The 18,527-nt window shown below is 45.2% G+C and overlaps 1 protein-coding gene across 8 annotated transcripts; it reads left to right on the top strand.

The window, feature by feature from the left end:
- Positions 1–618: 618 nt before the first annotated feature.
- Positions 619–17,975, top strand: RAB5B (RAB5B, member RAS oncogene family). Of its 8 annotated transcripts, none has more exons than XM_067009478.1 (8): positions 651–745; positions 1,991–2,051; positions 10,828–10,947; positions 11,750–12,013; positions 13,846–13,997; positions 14,282–14,404; positions 14,967–15,060; positions 15,380–17,975. In XM_067009478.1, the coding sequence occupies exons 3-8, from the start codon at positions 10,935–10,937 to the stop codon at positions 15,493–15,495; spliced, it is 762 nt and encodes a 253-aa protein (XP_066865579.1). In that variant the 5' UTR covers positions 651–745; positions 1,991–2,051; positions 10,828–10,934; the 3' UTR covers positions 15,496–17,975. The 8 variants fall into 8 exon arrangements, with proteins under 8 accessions (XP_058937494.1, XP_058937493.1, XP_058937492.1 ...); XM_067009479.1 differs by having other exon boundaries at positions 740–940; XM_059081510.2 differs by lacking the exon at positions 10,828–10,947 and having other exon boundaries at positions 642–745.
- The last annotated feature ends 552 nt before the right edge of the window (positions 17,976–18,527 follow it).

The raw sequence follows: 18,527 nt of genomic DNA on the forward strand, positions 1-18,527 counted from the left end.
GCCATTGTCTCAGCTCACCAAAAAACATCTCAGACTGCCGCGGGCCATCCCCAAAATTCCTGTGCTCTGGGGGCCCCACTAAAAGGAGGAATCACCGACGTGAGGGTTGCTTAAATTCCTAGGCTCCGGGTCCCTAGGAGAGGCATTTCCCTTCACGCCCGCGAATTTGTGATAGAAGGCGGGGCGCCAGAGGCAGGCCCCGCCAAATCCGAGGGGAGGGGCGAAGGTCAGTAGCGGCCTTCCTAAGGCCTCTTTCAACCCCGCCTTGCCTGCCATTCAAGTCCCGAATTTTTGCAGTACTGGTTAAGGTTTCACTTTGACCCGCCCCCATCGCTCACCTGATTAGATGTTTATGAGTTAGAAGGCGGGGTCATGAGGGTGTCGAGATTCTACTGGTTAGAGTATACGCCTGTCAACAGGGTACCGCCCCCTACCTCGGGGAGCTCGCTCTTTAGTGGCTCCTCACCTCGTCCATCTTCAAAGTTTCCCTCTCTGTATTGGTCTGAGGCACCGCCTGTCCAGTCCTCTGCTCTTACGCGTCGGTGACAGCACCGCCTTTCTCCAGAGGATTGGCGGATTAGCTCGCGCAGAGCCCACCCTTGATGGTAGGCGGGTAATCGTGCAATTGGCTGGGGCCCCCGCCACAGGGTGAGGAGGAGGAGGAGGGGCAGGAGGGTTTGGTTGAGCTGCAGCTGTTTGTCTGTTCGACACAGGCTTGGGCCCGACGGGGGAGACGGAGCCCCAGGTACCGGGCTGATGGAGCCCGCAAGGGCAGGGGCGGAGGCGCCCTGGAGAGGAGTGCGGCCTGAGGGCAGAGGCGGGTCTGGGCCTCCATGAGGGGTTAGAGTGGCCCACCAGAGAAAGGAGAAGGGGGCCGGGCCCCGGCAGGCCTAATGGGGGCGCTGAGGAGGGGGCCGGGCGGGCTGGGAGCCCGAAGTTGGTGAGTCGGGGAGGCAGCCGGGTGGTGTTAGCGGTCGGGCTGGGGGCCGGCGCGGGAGGCCCGGGGCTTGTGTGCGGGCAGGGGCAGGCCTCATTGAGTGGCGCCGAAGAGGGAGGAACTGGGGGAAAGGGACTGGGCGGCGGGTGAGGTAAGTCCATTCTCCCGGAGGTGAGGAGGGGTCAAACTCGGCGCCCGGGCCCGGAGGGGACCCGGGGCTGGGGCTCTCTCGAGAGGTCTCATTGGAAGGGCCAGGGAAGGGCTCTTAGCTGGGTAAGAGGCATTCTTTTAAGGGAAAGTGACTTATAAAAATAATCAGAGTGCCCCAGAGTTGAGCTGAGAGGGATTTGGGTTCAGTGCGGGAGAACTGAGACGAGCGAAGAAAGCTTTTCTAATCTCGAAGACTCAGGTAGCTGGGGCAGTGGAAGCAGGGCCTCCCATCAGTAATGGGAGCTTCTGGGAATGCTAAAGGGTGGGCTGGAGGCTCTGGGGCTTGCGAGTAATCACGCTTTTGTTTCCATTAGTGTGGAGATGTGGCAACTTGAAGTTTTTTGGTACTCCCAGGGTAGCCAAAGACAAAAGTAACTTTTTTTTCTGTCACTCTTGGCTATTCCAGACTCAGCCCCTGCACTTTCCCTTGGCCTTGCCTCGAGCTGGTTTAGGCTGCAGCCTCTGTTTCTTCTAACCTCCTGTTTCTCATGTCCTGTGAAAAAGCTAGGAAGTTAGATTTGAGGGATGTTTGTTCGTTTCTTTCCTACTTAATAATGTGGTCTATACTGGAGACCGTATCTCTCACCTAGAGGTGGGGAATCAGTGACTCATTATCTGCATTGGAACTGGGCTTAGGGATCCCCAGCCATCCAGAGATCTCCTGACCATAGTTGGTGAAACTTTTGTGGCACTTAGGTTTGGGTATTTCCCAGGCAGGTAATAGTTATGTGGAACCAAGCCAGGATATATGAGGTGATATCACTGAGGAAGGGATTTGGGGAAGAGTGAGAAATTCCATTCCAGAAGGTTGGCATCACCCCTGTTCTTTGTCTACTTCTTCAGGAGCCCGGGTTCCTGAGCTATTAAAAAGTTGGGTCAAACAGAGAGGCACTTGGGGAAGGAGGTGAGTAGAGAAAAGGAAGATGGATTTCTAAGACATAGGGGTCCCCTCCTCCCAGATATTTTTAACGGTCTACTGACCTCCTTAGTCCCCCCCCATAGATTGGAGCTTATTGGATTTTCCCTTATTATACTTCCTCCTTTTTCCCTTTTATACCACTGTATTTTATAAATACATTTCTTCTTAATTAGAAAAGTAATAAGTACATATTTTAAAATATTCAAGCTTTATAGAAGTGTAAAAAGTGTAGATCCTCCCACATATACCTCACTCATTTCATCCAGAAAGGTCAGAGATAAGAGACAGTAGTAGTAGATTAGACTATTCTTACTTCACTTTGGGGGATGTGCTACCAAAGGCAATTCTGTTTTCATATTCCCACCAAACTCTGGTTTCTCATTCTTTCCAGTTTTCCCTTCTGGGACCATACTCTGTTATTTATTATGCTCCTTTCACAGTTCATTTTGTCCTGCTTTTATCAAATTCAGACAAGCAGAGAGCTGTAGTCTGGGTTATCCCTCACATCCTTACGCACAGATTTGCACACATATGCACACACCCCACTTGTGCACTGGGTATCCTAGGGAATGCCCAAATAGATGGCCAAAATGTCTTTCTCTTTTATGGGCAGGAAAGAAACATTAAAGTGAATGATTTTGTTTGGGAGAATTATTGGCATCTCTGCTAATGTGAGGAACTTGAGATTTCTATCTTCTGGTTCATGGTCTCTGCATGTTCAAATTATGTGACTGTCCCTTCATTATCCCAGAAAAAGATGATGGTTCTCCTAAGGGGCCCCTGTGTCTGTCTTTCTATAATGATATGAGAAGCTTCCAAATTTCTCTGGCTTTGAAATTAGTTTTCCTCTAAACCTCAGCACAGCTGGGACATTTTATACACCACCTTATTAATTGAATTTGTCCTTACTGGCTTTAGAAGCCCTGTGATGTGCCCAGCCTTTATACAGTGCCCTCAGAAACCTTGATAATAGTCCCCCCCAGGAGCTCTTATTTTCTCTCCTGCAAAGCCAGTCCTAGAGAAAGTTGTGTAGATGTTAGTGTGTGTGTTTGTTTTTTAAATCCTCACTAAGCTTTGCCATTTCCTACATCCTGATGATATCCTGTCCCTTTCTTCTATACATCCTTTCTTGTCTTTTCCACCTTCCCCTTAATCAAAGCCTACTTTCAAAAAATGATCTGGGATTGCTCCATATTAAGGTGTAAATAACAAATAGTCACTTGAAGTATTAATCCTTCCAAGAGTTTTTGCTTCTTAAAGAGGGAGCTAAGGATTGGAAATCATCAATATAGAATTTCAAACATAGATCTGGAGTTTAAAAAATATATTTGGAGAAGAGGACTTTCCCATTGCCCTTGAAGTCATATGTCATCACTTCTAACTCTTACTTTGCCCAGGAGCAAGGATTGCTCTTTTATAGTTTACTTGTTCGTGCACATTGATACGAATTTGACTTATGAGGAGACATGGGGTAGGAGAAGCAAGTGTATAGCCTGCTTCCTAATCCTAAGGCATTTCAGATTGGAAAGTAACCAAAGTGTGAGACATTGAATTTAAAATAAGGAAACGCAACAGCCTTCTTGGAGGAGGGATACCTTAAAACCCTACACAATACACTCCCACTTCCCAAGAATGTTTTAGGAAAGATTTAGTCACTGACTCAACAGTAACTGAGCTGAATAAGGAGCCACCCAGGTGAGCAAAGTGTGTGCAGATTTCTGGGCCAGGTTGTAGTTTCTGTTGAGGGGCAGTGGGTACCTTGTCAGAGTGGTAGTGTGATTTTATTTTTTTAAACTTGTGTTTCTGAAGTTCAGGAATTAATAGAGATAATGACCCGAAGTTTTTTGAACATTTAACATCAGCTGAAGATTCAGAGAACTTTGTTTTTAGCCACAGTTGCCTCAGTGTTACTGTGGGAGGGCTGCATATTTGGTGTGATTAGGCCATCTGAGGCATAGTAACGGGTGACAGGAAAAGCAGTTAGCCCATGTGAGTTGCAACAGTACCTTGTGGGCTGGGTCCCAAGAGGCCCCTCCATCCAGGGGAGATCACAAAGAGGCAAGAGGGAGAACTGGCCTGTTAAAAACATTCCCAAATGGAACTGAGTAAGAATCTATTCAGATGGCACAGAAGGGGAGGAGTAGATGGAGGAAGGAAGCAGAATTGCTTTGGCCTTAATTAATGAACAGCTACTAGGGACCGGACATTGTGCTCTGCTCTGGAGATTCAAGATGACATAAAAAATAGTCTCACTTTTTGAGAAGTTCATAGTTTAGCAGAGCAGACAGACACAAACAGTTAAGTCAAATAATATAATAAATGCTGTCAAATAATATAATAAATGCTGTGATAAGAATACAGGTTTGTTTTTGTTTATTGCCCGTGCCACACGGCTTGTGGGATCTTAGTTCCCCCAACCAGCGATTGAACTTGGGCCCTGGCAGTGAAAGCACTGAGTCCTAACCACTGGACAGCCAGGGAATTCCCAAGAATACAGTTTTAATACTATGGGATCCTAGAGGAAGCAGTGATGAATTCTGCTGGGGTGAGAGGGTAATTATGTAGTTTCACAGAGAAGGTGACATTTGAGCTTGGCTTTAAAAGACACATTCGGTGTTTGCTAGGCAGACAAAGTGGAGAAAGGCATTCCAGTCTTTCATAGGTCAATAATAGGGAGTTTGCAGTACCATGCTGATAAGAGATAAGAATGCTTTTTTTATCTCTTGGGGAAATATAAGGGAGAGGGTGGAGGAAGTGGAAGGACTCTCATTTAAGCCTGTGACTCATTGGTTAACATTGGATCAACACAATGAGCCAAGTAGTGGAATTCAGTTTAAGATTTTGGTAATTTGGGGTCTAAACAAAATTGGAGAGTTGAAGGTATTTACTGGCTTCTGCTCTATCTTCCCTGCTCAGTAAATCTCACATTAATACCACAGCCCATTGAATTCTGCAGAAATTACCATTGCTTTCCTAGCACCTTTCATTGAATTGCTTCTGTTTCAACTGTCCTGGCAGGGGTTGGTCAAGACCTTTTAGAGAAGCACAGTAATGAGTGAGTCCTTCTGTCAGAGGATATGGGAGAAGATTCCAGTTCCCAGCGAAGGCCTGGGCCTTCCTAACTTGTTTTCAGTCCCAAAGGAAGTACTTATCTAAACTGAATAGAAGCAGAAACTATCCAATCTAAGCTCGTGTTCCTGTCCTGGTGCCTTCTTTGGATTTCAGTTCAGAGTTCAGCATCTTCTCCTTCCTGAAGAGGTATAGTGGTATAACAGGAGCAGGAGTACCTGGCTGAGAGTACTTGCTAGAAGGAGACTTGCTACTAAGCAGTTGTGTGAAAGCTGGCTGTGTGATAACACCTGGCAAGCTCGTTCATTTTATTTGCCTCAGTTTTCTCTCTGTAAAATATAGACTGGACTAGATGACCTCTAAACTGCCTCTTACCTGGCTGACTGAACTTACTGGGCTAAGATTTGGGAGGGGGCTAGACTCCAGTGGCTCTGTGCTTTGAACTCAGTCTCTATTGGTAGATGACAGACTTCTGGAGGCTTCATATGTAGTTGGCATAGGAACCCAAAGCTACCAAGTGGGAAGGAATCTGAGGAATGGAGTCTTGCCCTAGGCAGACTCCATTCCTCAGGTTTCACAGGCTAAGAAACCTTTCCCTTTTTTTTGGCCACACAGCTTCCGGGATCTTAGTTCCCCAGCCAGTGATTGAACCCGTGCCCCCTGCAGTGGAAGCTCAGAGTCTTAACCACTGGACCGCCAGGGAAGTCCCTAAGAAACCTTTCCTATTCATCCTCCCTGTGCTGCTGGGAGAGCTGCTCACACTAAAGAACTTGCCCCTCACCCTCACCTCTCCCTTCCCCAATAGACTGATGACATGGTCATGCCTTAATCCTCCTTAGTTAATGGTCATTTTTTAAAATATAAATTTATTTATTTTATTTATTTATTTTTGGCTGCGTTGAGTCTTCGTTGCTGCACGCCAGCTTTCTGTAGTTACAGTGAGCCGGGGCTCCTCTTCGTTGTGGCTCGTGGGCTTCTCATTGCAGTGGCTTCTCATTGCGGAGCACGGGCTCTAGGCGCACGGGCTTTGGTAGTTGCAGCACGTGGTCTCAGTAGTTGTGGCGTGTGGGCTCTAGAGCGCAGGCTCAGTAGTTGTGGCTCACAGGCTTAGTTGCTGCGGGGCATGTGGGATCTTCCCGGGCCAGGGCTTGAACCCCTGTCCCCTGCATTGGCAGGCGAATTCTTAACCACTGCACCACCAGGGAAGCCCAGTTAATGGTCATTTGATAAGCCATTCTTGTGGAGCTGCACTTCTGAGGGAAGTTGTCATTTCTTCTCATCTGAACTGAAAGTGTTGAAGGGAAGGAAAACCTCCCTTTTTTTGCCTCAGGTTTGAAGGTAATAATCATCACACCACTTGACTGGTTGGCTGTGATTTATTTTTTGCCTTTGGACGGATCATTTGCCCACTCAACTGTTAGCAAAAAAATCACCGCTAGAATAGGGGAGAAATCAGTTGAATCTTATATGTATTATTCCATTTCTGTACCCCTGATCTTTTGAGAGTTTAGCTATTGCATAAGAAACATGATACCCTTATTAACATGTTGGGATTAAAGATCAAGGCACAGAGATGGGCAGCCCATCAATTACTGTGAACAGAGAGGGTAGGACATATTCTTGAGCTGAAACATTGGAGTGGGAGATAGTCTTTTCTAACCCCATAGTTACTAATCTCTGACAGTTCAATAAAGTTTGTTGATTGGCTCTGGCTTGACTTATCTGTGGGGATTAGTGACCAACCCGTGTGTTTTGGCCGTGCCAAGCAGCTTGCAGGTTGAACCCGGCCACGACAGTGAAAGCTCAGAGTCCTAACCACTGGACCGCCAGGGAATTCCCAACTGTTTCCTATCTTCACACTTCTCCAACTCCCTACTGTTTTCCCAGGCCTAGAGAGACGTGTCTGCCGATGAGAATTCAGTCCACTCTAACTTAGTGTTCTGCCCCTTGGATCACATGATTTGAAATGTGAGGGAGTAAGCTGAAGAATCTAGTAACTTTTTCTGTTTTTTAAGAGTATAGTGTATGTGTGTCAACCTAAAGGAAACGTGATCAGCTTATGATCTGTAGGGTTTTTTTTTTCCTATTGTGTCATCTGTTTTCTGTTGTAAAGTGTAGAGTTATGATGGCCTATCCTCTTTTCCTATGAAACAATGTATATGAAGTACTACGTAAATGTGATTTTAAAAATAATTCTCGGGCTTCCCTGGTGGCGCCGTGGTTGAGAGTCCGCCTGCCAATGCAGGGGATGTGGGTTCGTGCCCCGGTCTGGGAGGATCCCACGTGCCGCGGAGCGGCTGGGCCCGTGAGCCATGGCTGCTGAGCCTGCGCTCCGCAACAGGAGAGGCCACAACAGTGAGAGGCCCGCGTACCGCAAAAAATAATAATAATAATAAAATAATAATAATTCTTGGAGATGCTGAGAAGCCCATTTCTTAAATGTACCCAGGACTTTGTTTTTTTTGGTGGTACGCGGGCCTCTCGCTGTTGTGGCCTCTCCCGTTGTGGGGCACAGGCTCCGGACGCACAGGCTCAGCGGCCATGGCTCACGGGCCCAGCCGCTCCGCGGCATGTGGGATCTTCCCGGACCGGGGCACGAACCCGTGTCCCCTGCATCGGCAGGTGGATTCTCAACCACTGCGCCACCAGGGAAGCCCATACCCAGAACTTTGGAATTGAATTCAAATTCTGCCTTTTACTACTTTCACCTATTATCCTCCCTACCCCAACCCCAGATCCTCATAGATAAGGAAACTGAAGCTTAGAAGGGCAAAGGGAGTGAGTGGCCTAAGATCACAGTGGGTTAATTGGCAAAGCAGAGAATAAAACTCAGGCTTGCCTGATTCCAAAGCCCTTACCACTGTGCAGGACTGCCTCTGTCGACTTTAGCTTTCCATTTTCATAATTGCTCCATAACTTTAGTAGCAGGGTTGGAGAACCTCTGACCCCTGGAGAGCTATATTAAACCCTCATCTTAATTTCACCTGGAAGTGCTTTTTTAGGCTGGCCAGAGACTAGACTTCCTACTAACCCATCTTTCAGTTTCAGGCCTCTCCAAAGCAGTGATTTTTAAACTTTTTTGATTGTGGCTCATTAAAAAAAATTTTTTTTTACATCATAATTCAGTGTATGTACATACACCCACAAGTGAAACATTTTCACACAATTATTCTCATGCTTATTATTTGCAATCCACTTGATTTTTTTTCTATTTATTTTTTTCTTTCTTTTTTTCTTTTTTTTTTTTAAATATACTGATCATGATCCAGCAAGTGATTTCAAGGTCACTATTGGCTTACAGCCCACAGTTTGAGAAACACTGCTCTAAAGGTTTGAGGATGAAAAGAGCTAAAGAACTGTGACTAGTGGTTAAGAAGCTAATTAATACTGATTTTTGCAGTACTGGTTCCCAGAATTTTGGATTTAATGGACCAATTAATTTAAATATGGGGTTTTCTATTTTTCCATATATTTAGAAAGCTTACTACTGCCTATCAACACCATTATTTGTAATTTTTTTTAAAAAAGCAATTTTTAAAAATGTTAGGTAGGAAACTTAAAAAATATATATTTCCTGTTAAAAAAAGAAAGAATTATGTGGAATGAAAAAACCTGAGTCCTTCACATACCATTTTCCTCAATCCCACTCTCCTTAGAGGGAGATAACCACTGTTAACAGATGAGTATGTATCTTTCCATACCTTTTTCTCTGAAGAATGTTGCTTTGTTTTATAGAAATAGGATCAACCACATGTTTTGTTCTCCAACTTTTTTTTTTAACTTAACAATAGGTATTAGCAGTTTATCCATGCAAAAAATACATATTTACCTTTGAGGGAAAACTGATACAAAAAACGTAAGTTAGAAATCTTGTTATAAAGGATACTCCTAAAATGAATAAATTTAGCTTTATGAAGAACTTGCTATATCATTGTTATTTAATCATTTCATCACAGCCCAGTAAAAACTTCATCACAAGGTGGCACATGTATATCTGGATTCTTGGGACTCCGTGGCCTAGGGGACTACAAAATACCCAGTAGGATCAGAGTAATTTCTTATAGTCCTGTCTTAATCTGGTCTACTTTGGGACTTTTCTGGGTTCTCATTTCAATCTCATTTCTCCGTTAACTTCCTCTTTACACTTTCTTTTTCCTGTTTTTTTTCTCTACCTCTTTCATATCATGGCTGCTCTTTAGGCATATATTGATAAAAACTAATATTGAGATATCCTTTAATATATTGATCTTTTCTGTGAATCAGGGTCACTAAATAACAATACCTGTCTTTTTTTTTTTTAAACACGTTGGCAGTTTCTTTTTTAAATTTTTATCATTATTATTTTTATTATTTTTTTAAATGTATTTGTTTTTGGCTGTGTTGGGTCTTCATTTCTGTGCAAGGGCTTTCTCTAGTTGCAGCAAGCAGGGGCCACTCTTCATTGCAGTGCGTGGGCCTCTCACTATCACGGCCTCTCTTGTTGGGAGCACAGGCTCCACACGCGCAGGCTCAGTAGTTGTGGCTCACAGGCCTAGTTGCTCCGTGGCATGTGGGATCTTCCCGACCAGGGCTTGAACCCGTGTCCCCTGCATTGGCAGGCAGATTCCCAACCACTGCGTCACCAGGGAAGCCCTCACCTTTATAAAATGGAAAAAATACCTACCTCATAGAGTAGCCCTGCCTGAGGATTAAGTGAAAAATTTGTTTAACATAGTGTTAATGAATAGACAGGTATTGTTGGGCTTCCCTGGTGGCGCAGTGGTTGAGAATCTGCCTGCCAATGCAGGGGACACGGGCCCTGGTCCAGGAAGATCCCACATGCCTTGCAGCAGCTAAGCCCGTGCACCACAACTGCTGAGCACACGTGACACAACTACTGAAGCCTGCACGCCTGGACCCCATGCACCGCAACAAGAGAAGCCCCGCTTGCTGCAACTAGAGAAGGCCCGTGAACAGCAACGAGGGTCCAACACAGCCAAAAATAATACATAAATTAAATAAATAAATTTTTTTTAAAAAGGTGGAAGGTAAGGCTCAGACAGAGAAATTTTCTTGATGTCATATTAATAATGATTAATAGCTTAATATTAATATACCACTTTTTGTCAAATATTTATTTGAGTTCTTTGAATGTATTATCTCATTTAATCCTCACAACCACCTTATGAAGTAGGTGCTCATAGGCTATTATCCCATTTTACAGATGAGGAAACAAATGCACAGGTAGATTTAGTAAATTGTCCAAAGATTTAAAGCTAGTAAGCAGAACTATAAAATAAATCCAGTGAATTGGACTCTACAGCCTTTGTTCCTCTACACCTCCTCCTGTATGGTTTTTCTGTCTTTTCTGTCTTTACTAGGATTGCAGATGTTTTTAACCCTGATTTGATCCCAAAGCAATTTGCTATAGTTAAAAAATAATGTTTCCCCATATATGTCACAGAGTATGTTTATGGAGTCACTAGAATCAACCTTGGAGAAGGGAAGGATTAATTTGAACAAACGAAGTATAATCCAAGCAACGCTTAGGTTTTGGGGATAGGTTTACATGCTGTGATCATGCTAACACTTCTTTGAATCTCACAGTTCCTTTCCCGTCAGAGTCAGGATGATGAAATATATTCAGGTTTGGATGATTGGACACTCAAAGTCCCAACTTTCTCTCTCTCTCTGTCTCCTCCTCCACCACCAGCTTTCCTAGCCGCTTGGAAGGTAGAGAAGGTGGTTCAGTTTTATTCTTTCATCAAGTATTTGTTGCTTGAAGACTTATCCCCTATACCATCTACTGGAGATTCCTGCATGTGTTTAGAAGGTACACCTTCTTTCTCTGCCTCTAACTTGAAGGGCTACAGCTGTTAGGCCCTTTCAGTGTGGCGGGTAGTCTAATCCCTAGGCACCAGGAAGACAGCTGCAAGTTGAGAGTAAGTCAAGCCTACTGACTCAGACTTGATAGATTTTCAGACTTGGAGAGGTGGCAGAAGAAAAGTGAAAGAGTTAATACTGAATGTGGTCTGTTTCTCTATTACCTTTGACCAGAAATGAGAAAGGATGGATTTTCTGATCATTGGACCCTGGTTATATTTTCAGAAATGGTTGTATAAGAAGGATATAGAACCAGAAGCTATCCCTCTACTCTTAGGATGGGTGACTCTTATCCCATACCCCTAGAATGAATTTCTCATTTTGAAAGCTAGAAAAAAGAGGGGGTTAAAAAAAGGACAGCACCAGGACACCAAGGAGATAGTAGGGATCTAGGGTACTTTGGGGTGGATCTGGGTGCTCTTCAGGCCAACTAAAAGTTGATCAATATGCTGTTCTTTGAAGACCTGGTGGGGAATGATTGGGAGATTAAAAACTACTCTCACATGGTTTTCAGTCTCTCCATTTCAGCACACTCTACTTTAGATGTAATTCTTATTTTATTGTTCCCCACTCTTACCAGTGAGTGTCAAGTGCCCGGGACCCTCTCAGTGGTGTAACCTTTTAATGGTGGGTGATTGTAAGAGTTTAGTCCTCATAGGAACAAAGAAATGAAGAGATTCTGTCCTTTCTCTAAAAAGTGATTGCAGCTGTAATGGCCCTGTGTTTAATTTTACCTCCTTTTTTTCTTGCAGGACTGTTGAAGCCTGGAAGTCCCCTCCCCTCCCCCCCTCCCCCCTCTGCCGCTTTGTGGCATCCCCCTCCCTCTACCCTTTCCCACTCTGATAATCTAGCCATGACTAGCAGAAGCACAGCCAGGCCCAATGGGCAGCCCCAGGCCAGCAAAATATGCCAGTTCAAATTGGTCCTGCTGGGTGAATCTGCAGTGGGGAAGTCTAGCCTGGTATTACGTTTTGTCAAAGGGCAGTTCCACGAGTACCAGGAGAGCACCATTGGAGGTGAGTACTTCAGGGAGAGAAGAGGTTCAATGCTTAGAAGGGCTTTTGAAGGGAGATCTAGGGATCTGTTTGTGGAGCTGGCCATCTTAGCTCCCTGGAATGGAAATCCTTGTAAGAAACAAAAAATTGCCATAATGCCCCAAAGCAGGTCTATGTTCATCCTCTTACTTCCTAGAAGAAAGTTAGAAAGGTGGCCTTTGAGCACCAAGAAAACCACTAATTTTTTTTTTCTGTCTGTTTTCCTCCTCCCACTCTCATCTTAATGCCAGTGAAGTTCAGTTGAGTGTCATCTTGAGCAGGGTTGGTTTGGGGCAGTGGCTCATAATCAAAGATGTACATCAGAATCACCTGGGGAGCATTTTCATCCTATGCATGCTTGGGCCCTACCCTAGATCTACTGATTAGTATTGGAGGTAGGGTGAGGTTGGTGCAGTATAGACATGTATGTTTGGAAAAGCTCCTTAGCTGATCCTGATGCACATATCTGGTAAAATAGAGGTTAGAACTAAATACAGAAGATAAAGGAAGCTGCTTTTCCCACCTTTGCTACTTTCTCTGCCACTACCCCAAAAATAGGGTGGTAATTCAATAAAGGATCTTTTATGAGAACTCCCATGTTAACTCCTTCCCCACTTTTATTGGGGGGGTGACTTATTTCCAAGTCACCTTGGAAGTGTGTTCTTGGACCAGCAGAGGTAATATGAAAAAGTAACAGCCAAATAATACGGATAATGGTGGTACCTCACAACAGGCTTTAAAATTGTCTAATCAGTTCTTTTTTTAAAAAAATTTATTTTATTTATTTTTAAACTTTTTTTTTTTTAGATGATTAAGTTTTTTGGGGTTTTTTTTTTGGCTGTGTTGGGTCTTCATTTCTGTGTGAAGGCTTTCTCTAGTTGCGGCAAGTGGGGGCCACTCTTCATCGCGGTGCATGGGCCTTTCTCTATCGCAGCCTCTCTAGTTGTGGAGCACAAGCTCCAGACGCACAGGCTTAGTAGTTGTGGCTCACAGGCCTAATTGCTCCGTGGCATTTGGGATCTTCCTAGACCAGGGCTCGAACCCGTGTCCCCTGCATTGGCAGGCAGATTCTCAACCACTGCGCCACCAGGGAAGCCCTATTTTATTTATTTATTTTTGGCTGTGTTGGGTCTTCGTTCCTGCGTGCAGGCTTTCTCTAGTTGCAGCGAGCGGGGGCTACTCTTTTTTGTGGTTCACGGGCTTCTCATTGCAGTGGCTTTGCTTGTTGCAGAGCACAGGCTCTAGGCGTGTGAGCTTCAGTAGTTGTGGCATGCAGGCTCAGTTGTTGTGGCTCACGGGCTCTAAAGCGCAGGCTCAGTAGTTGTGGCACACGGGCTTAGTTGCTCCGCGTCATGTGGGATCTTCCTGGATCCCACATGTGTCCCCTGCATTGGCAGGCAGATTCTTAACCACTGCGCCACCAGGGAAGTCCCCGTCTAATCAGTTCTTGATGTGACTTTTATCTGAAGCTTATTATCTCTTACTCCTCTATTTTGGTTAGAAGAGGGATGACTCTGGTATAACTGCCAGTTCTTTCTGTCCCTCAGAGTTTACAATGTTCCCCCATTCCTTAGCTAGAGAAACTTCTGGCAGGGAGGACTTAGCCAAGAGCAGGCTTAATTCTGGTTCCAAGATCTGAAGGAAAATGCTAAACCTTTCTTGTGTGTAAAGAGGAGAATGCTAAACCTTTCCTGTAGCTGAATGGCCTGGGTGGTGACTTGTCCTAGACCGAGAGTAGAGATATTTTGAAGGAGGGTGGGATGTTCCCATGCATCCTCCCACTTACAACAACTTCTCTGTTCTCTCATTCATAGCGGCCTTCCTCACCCAGTCGGTTTGTCTAGATGACACAACAGTCAAGTTTGAGATCTGGGACACAGCTGGGCAGGAGCGATACCATAGCTTGGCCCCCATGTACTACAGAGGTGCCCAAGCTGCAATTGTGGTTTATGACATTACTAATCAGGTAAGTGGGCTGAGAAGATTGTCCTTGCTTTTATTTATAGGAATTAAAATAGGTGGGGGAGAGAAAACTTGTTCTTGAAATAGCAAAATAAGAATACAGATTATGCTTCCAAGTGCTGAGAAGACAGAGGTAATGAATTACCAGAGACACAGGTGGTTTCAGTGAGTGAAGTCTGCTTAGAAGAGGTGAGTTTTGAGACTGGGCTTTGAAGTTGATGGGCCTGGATTGGCAGTCAGTAGGCTGAATGAGCCAGCCTACTCATTCTCATCCTTGTGTTTTCCTAGGAAACCTTCGCCCGAGCAAAGACATGGGTAAAGGAACTACAGCGACAGGCCAGTCCTAGCATCGTTATTGCCCTGGCGGGGAACAAAGCTGACCTGGCCAACAAGCGCATGGTGGAGTACGAAGTAAGATGGCCACAGAGTCCCTCTCTGACACACTCCCTCTGTGCTTGGGACCTCTTTTTTCCAAACCTGCCCTTTCTGAAAATCTCATCTGAGGACTCATCATCTCATTCCCCAGTTCTGCACCAAGTTAAATACAGCAACACTGTGACCCTAATGCCAGCCAGGAGATTTTAGAGGAGTCAGAAGAAAATTCCAGAGCAGAGGGGTAGGGAAGTACCAGTACCAGCTGTGGGGGTACCAGTATGAAAAGAGGAAGGAGGGAGCAGTTGAATTTGAGGTAAGGGATACTCAAGTGTCAGAACCCAAAAGCCCCCAACCAACTTACCTCCTCCCTGGTAATTAAGATTCCTGACATCTGTTTGTTGGATTAAGTGGTTTAGACCATGGGTTATCCCTTGAGGGAGTCATCTCCAAAATGTGGGTCCAGGGCCAGCTGGCTCAGAGGGGCAGTTAAGGGGAGGGAACCTAGGATATTGTCTAGCTCCTGTGCTACATGGGAGTGGAAAGGCAGTACTTGTTCCTGCCCTACAGTCTGAGTACCAGTACACCCCACCCCTTGCAGGAGGCCCAGGCGTATGCAGATGACAACAGCTTATTGTTTATGGAGACTTCAGCCAAGACAGCTATGAACGTGAACGATCTCTTCCTGGCAATAGGTAAGGTCAGAGCAGCCTGAGGTCTTCCTGTGTTTTTTCCCTTGCCTCCAGGCAAGATGACTAACCCAAGTCATAAGGATAAATGGGAGTGTCTCCTCTTATGAAAACTTCAGGTGTGGAAATACCTTAACTTTCCATTGTGACCTCCATTCTTTGGCTGCAGTTTGAGCCCCCTCATCTTCAATGTAGTTTACAATGAACCCTCCCCTCTTCAGAACATTCTTTTAGTCTCTCACATTTCCCCTTTCCCCCAGTAGTCTTTTTCTGGGGGGATGAGTAAAATCTACCATACTTTGTTCCCTTCTGTTTTTATCTCTAGCTAAGAAGTTGCCAAAGAGTGAACCCCAGAATCTGGGGGGTGCAGCAGGCCGAAGCCGGGGTGTGGATCTCCATGAGCAGTCCCAGCAGAACAAGAGCCAGTGTTGTAGCAACTGAGGGGGTGGCTAGCGGCAAACAAGTATGGAGCTAGCACGAGAGCTCAGAAATAACCTCCATCCCCACTGCTCAGCACACAGCCCCTACGGTAACAGCACACTGGGCCCTGGCTCCCAAGGGCTGCCTCTTGACAGCTCCGTCATGGCACTTTTTAACGCTTCAGCAACAACACCAGGCAGCTGTTGCCACTGGCCTCCTACCCCTGCTCTGGGGCTTGGGGGTCAGATCCCCCAGGACTTACCTTCCAAAACAAACTTTCTTCACTTTGTATTTTAGGTGCAAGACAGTGACCTACTTATCTTTCCTCCTCCTCCCCATTTTTTCAGAAAACTCTTTTTTTGTCTCCTGCCCCTTCCCCTTCTGCTTTTGGTCAGTCTCTCTTCTTGATCCCCTTTTCTTCCTCTCCCCAGGATAGAGAAGGTAGTGAACCCAGGAAGTGAGGAAGGAGGTTTCCAGTTCAGTCACATTAAGGACCATGGGGGAAAGTAAGGCTCAGAGCAGGGGGGAGTAAGGAAACGTTTCCTTTTTGTTTATATTTGGTTGGAGTTTCTCATATTTGAAAACACTGAGTTGACCTTGTGGAGGGTGTTTCTAGGTAGAGGTGAGAATGGGAAGGCAAGCTCTCAGGCACCAGGTTGGAGTCTTGTTAGCTAACTGGGCAGAGGTGGAAGAGGTGGAGATGCAGTGTCATCTGTGGCTCAGGAACTCTTCTAAGGCTTACTTTCCCATTACCCAGCCTCTTAGGTAGCTTCTCCCCCATAGTGGGGGAGATTCTGGACCCCAGAGTCCTCCAAAGAATCTTCACTGGTTGCCTGCATCTTTGGCTCTGCTGTGATCTAAATGGAGGAGGGACCAGTTTCTGACACCCATCCTCTGACTTACACATATGCATTTTTTTCTCTCTGGCCTTCAGATGGCCTCAGCCCCAGCCACGATATCCCCCTGCAGTTTGCACTTTAATTGATGGTAGTTCAGTTGTGATACTTGTTTTATGGGGGTTTTGATTGATTTACCTACCCTCTTTTAACTTTCTAATTAGGTGGAATCCAAGGTGTATATGAGGTTTGGGGAGGGGCTGTAGAGAACAGTACCAGTGGCAGCTACTCAAGCCCAATCTCCACTGCTAGCTTCCTCCAACTCTGATTCTTACTTCACCTATATTCTTGCCAGCCTAACTCTTGGGTATAGGTTTACCTTTCCTGAAGAATTAACTGAGCAACTGGAGAGCAGTCTCAGGATAGCATAGGCCGTTGTAGGGGAGTGAAGAGGAGTCAGCAAGAGGGAGGAGTTTTCTGTCCTTTCCCAGGGTTCCCATTCAATTTGATCCACCCATTACCATGTCTTTTCTACTTCCCTGTAAATAGGTATGATCTTTATTCCCACTGTACAGTCTGTTCTGTCCCCACCTCCCATCAGGCCCTATTTCTTTTCTCCTTTGTTAGTATCTTCACTTTGGTCCCTCCATGCTTACCCCCCAAACCCATCCCCCATGCAACCAGTGGTTTAATCCACGTACCACTAGGGGGGTAGTACCACAGAGGCCTGCTTGTGGCCCCCTAATATCATAACACTTGTTCCTGTGGACAGGGAACAACTGGCACTGAAGGTCCTTCACAGCTGTCTCACATCACCAGAGGACGTTGGTCCTTTCTAAATCTCTAGTCTGTCTTCCCATCCCTCATCACGTATTTTAAGATGTCTTTGGGAAGCCATCAAGGCAAGAGAGAACTCTAAATCCCTTCTTGTTCTAGCCCAGGGTTTTGAGGAGATTGGGGGAAATAAGATAGGAGAGGCCATAGTGACCTAGGATTGGAACCTGTCTGCCCTTTTGGCTTGCAGACTGCCTTCTGTCCCAGAGAAGCTGAGAAATCCATGAAGCTGAGATTCTGAAGGACCCAGCTTAGGTTCTTCCACTTACACCTAAATTCCCTTCCTTTACCAAGGGCAGCCTTAGTTCCCGTGGCCCTGAAACACATACACATTTTCCCCTCCTTTTCCCAGCACCACTAGCCCCCCAGAGCAGCCAGTGCATCCTTACAAGTGGAAGAACTACGATGGCTCTCTTAAGTTTCTTAGAAATGAAGTTCTTTCTCTGTGTAGTTTTCCCCATGGAGCAGTAGTGAAGATGTTTCATTGCCTTGGGGCTGGGAAACCATTTCTCCAGGCTTCTTCTCCCCTCCCCTGCCCCCCTTAGGAACAGGATTGGCCTTAGCTTCTGGGCCTGTCTGCTGCTTTCCTTCTACTTCCTATTAGCTCTTCTGCTTTCCTTTGAGCTCTGTTGGGCTTAGGGAATCTTAGTTTTTATTTCCCAGCTCTTCATTTTTTTCTTCTGATTTTTTTTTTTTTTTTTTTTTCTTCTAAGAAAGCATTTGCCTTTTTTCCCCTTTCTTCCTCTCCCAACGTAACAATCGTGGTAACAGAATGCGACTGCTGATTTACCAATGTATTTAATGTAAGTAAAAAAGGAGAAAAAAAAAGTACTGGAGTGTTGCTTCTTCTTGTTTTTTTGTGGGTTTTTTTTGTTTGTTTGTTTGTTTTGCTATTTCTCTGTCTGTTACTAGAAATTTGGAAGGCAACCCAAGTAATGTTTTATTGAATCAGAAACACACCCTCCCTTCCCTCCCTTGCATCCTGGTACCTCCTTATTCTCATTAATATTTTCTTGAATAGTAAGATAACCCAATTTGGAAAATAGCCCCTTTATTGCTGTTTAATCACTCCTGTTCCCAGGCCACTAGAGAGCTCACCAAATCTGTCCCTAGCTTATTTTTTTAGGCCATCCTAACGTATACATGGAAAGGGGGTGGTGGTCTATGGACCTCTGGGGAGACAATTGATGAGATTGGAGGGAAAGGTGGTATTTGTGAATACTTTGAAGTATTATGCAAATATCTATGTGCAGCTTTCTAGGGAGAGGGCCCACTGCCTTAATTAGTATCTCAAAGGGGTCCATGACCTAAGAAAGTTTTTTAAAAACCACTGAGTTAACATTATTGATTGATCATGTGGCTTCTACCCCAACAGGAAAATTT

Source organism: Kogia breviceps, chromosome 12 (assembly GCF_026419965.1).
Source record: "Kogia breviceps isolate mKogBre1 chromosome 12, mKogBre1 haplotype 1, whole genome shotgun sequence".
NCBI lineage: Eukaryota > Metazoa > Chordata > Mammalia > Artiodactyla > Physeteridae > Kogia > Kogia breviceps.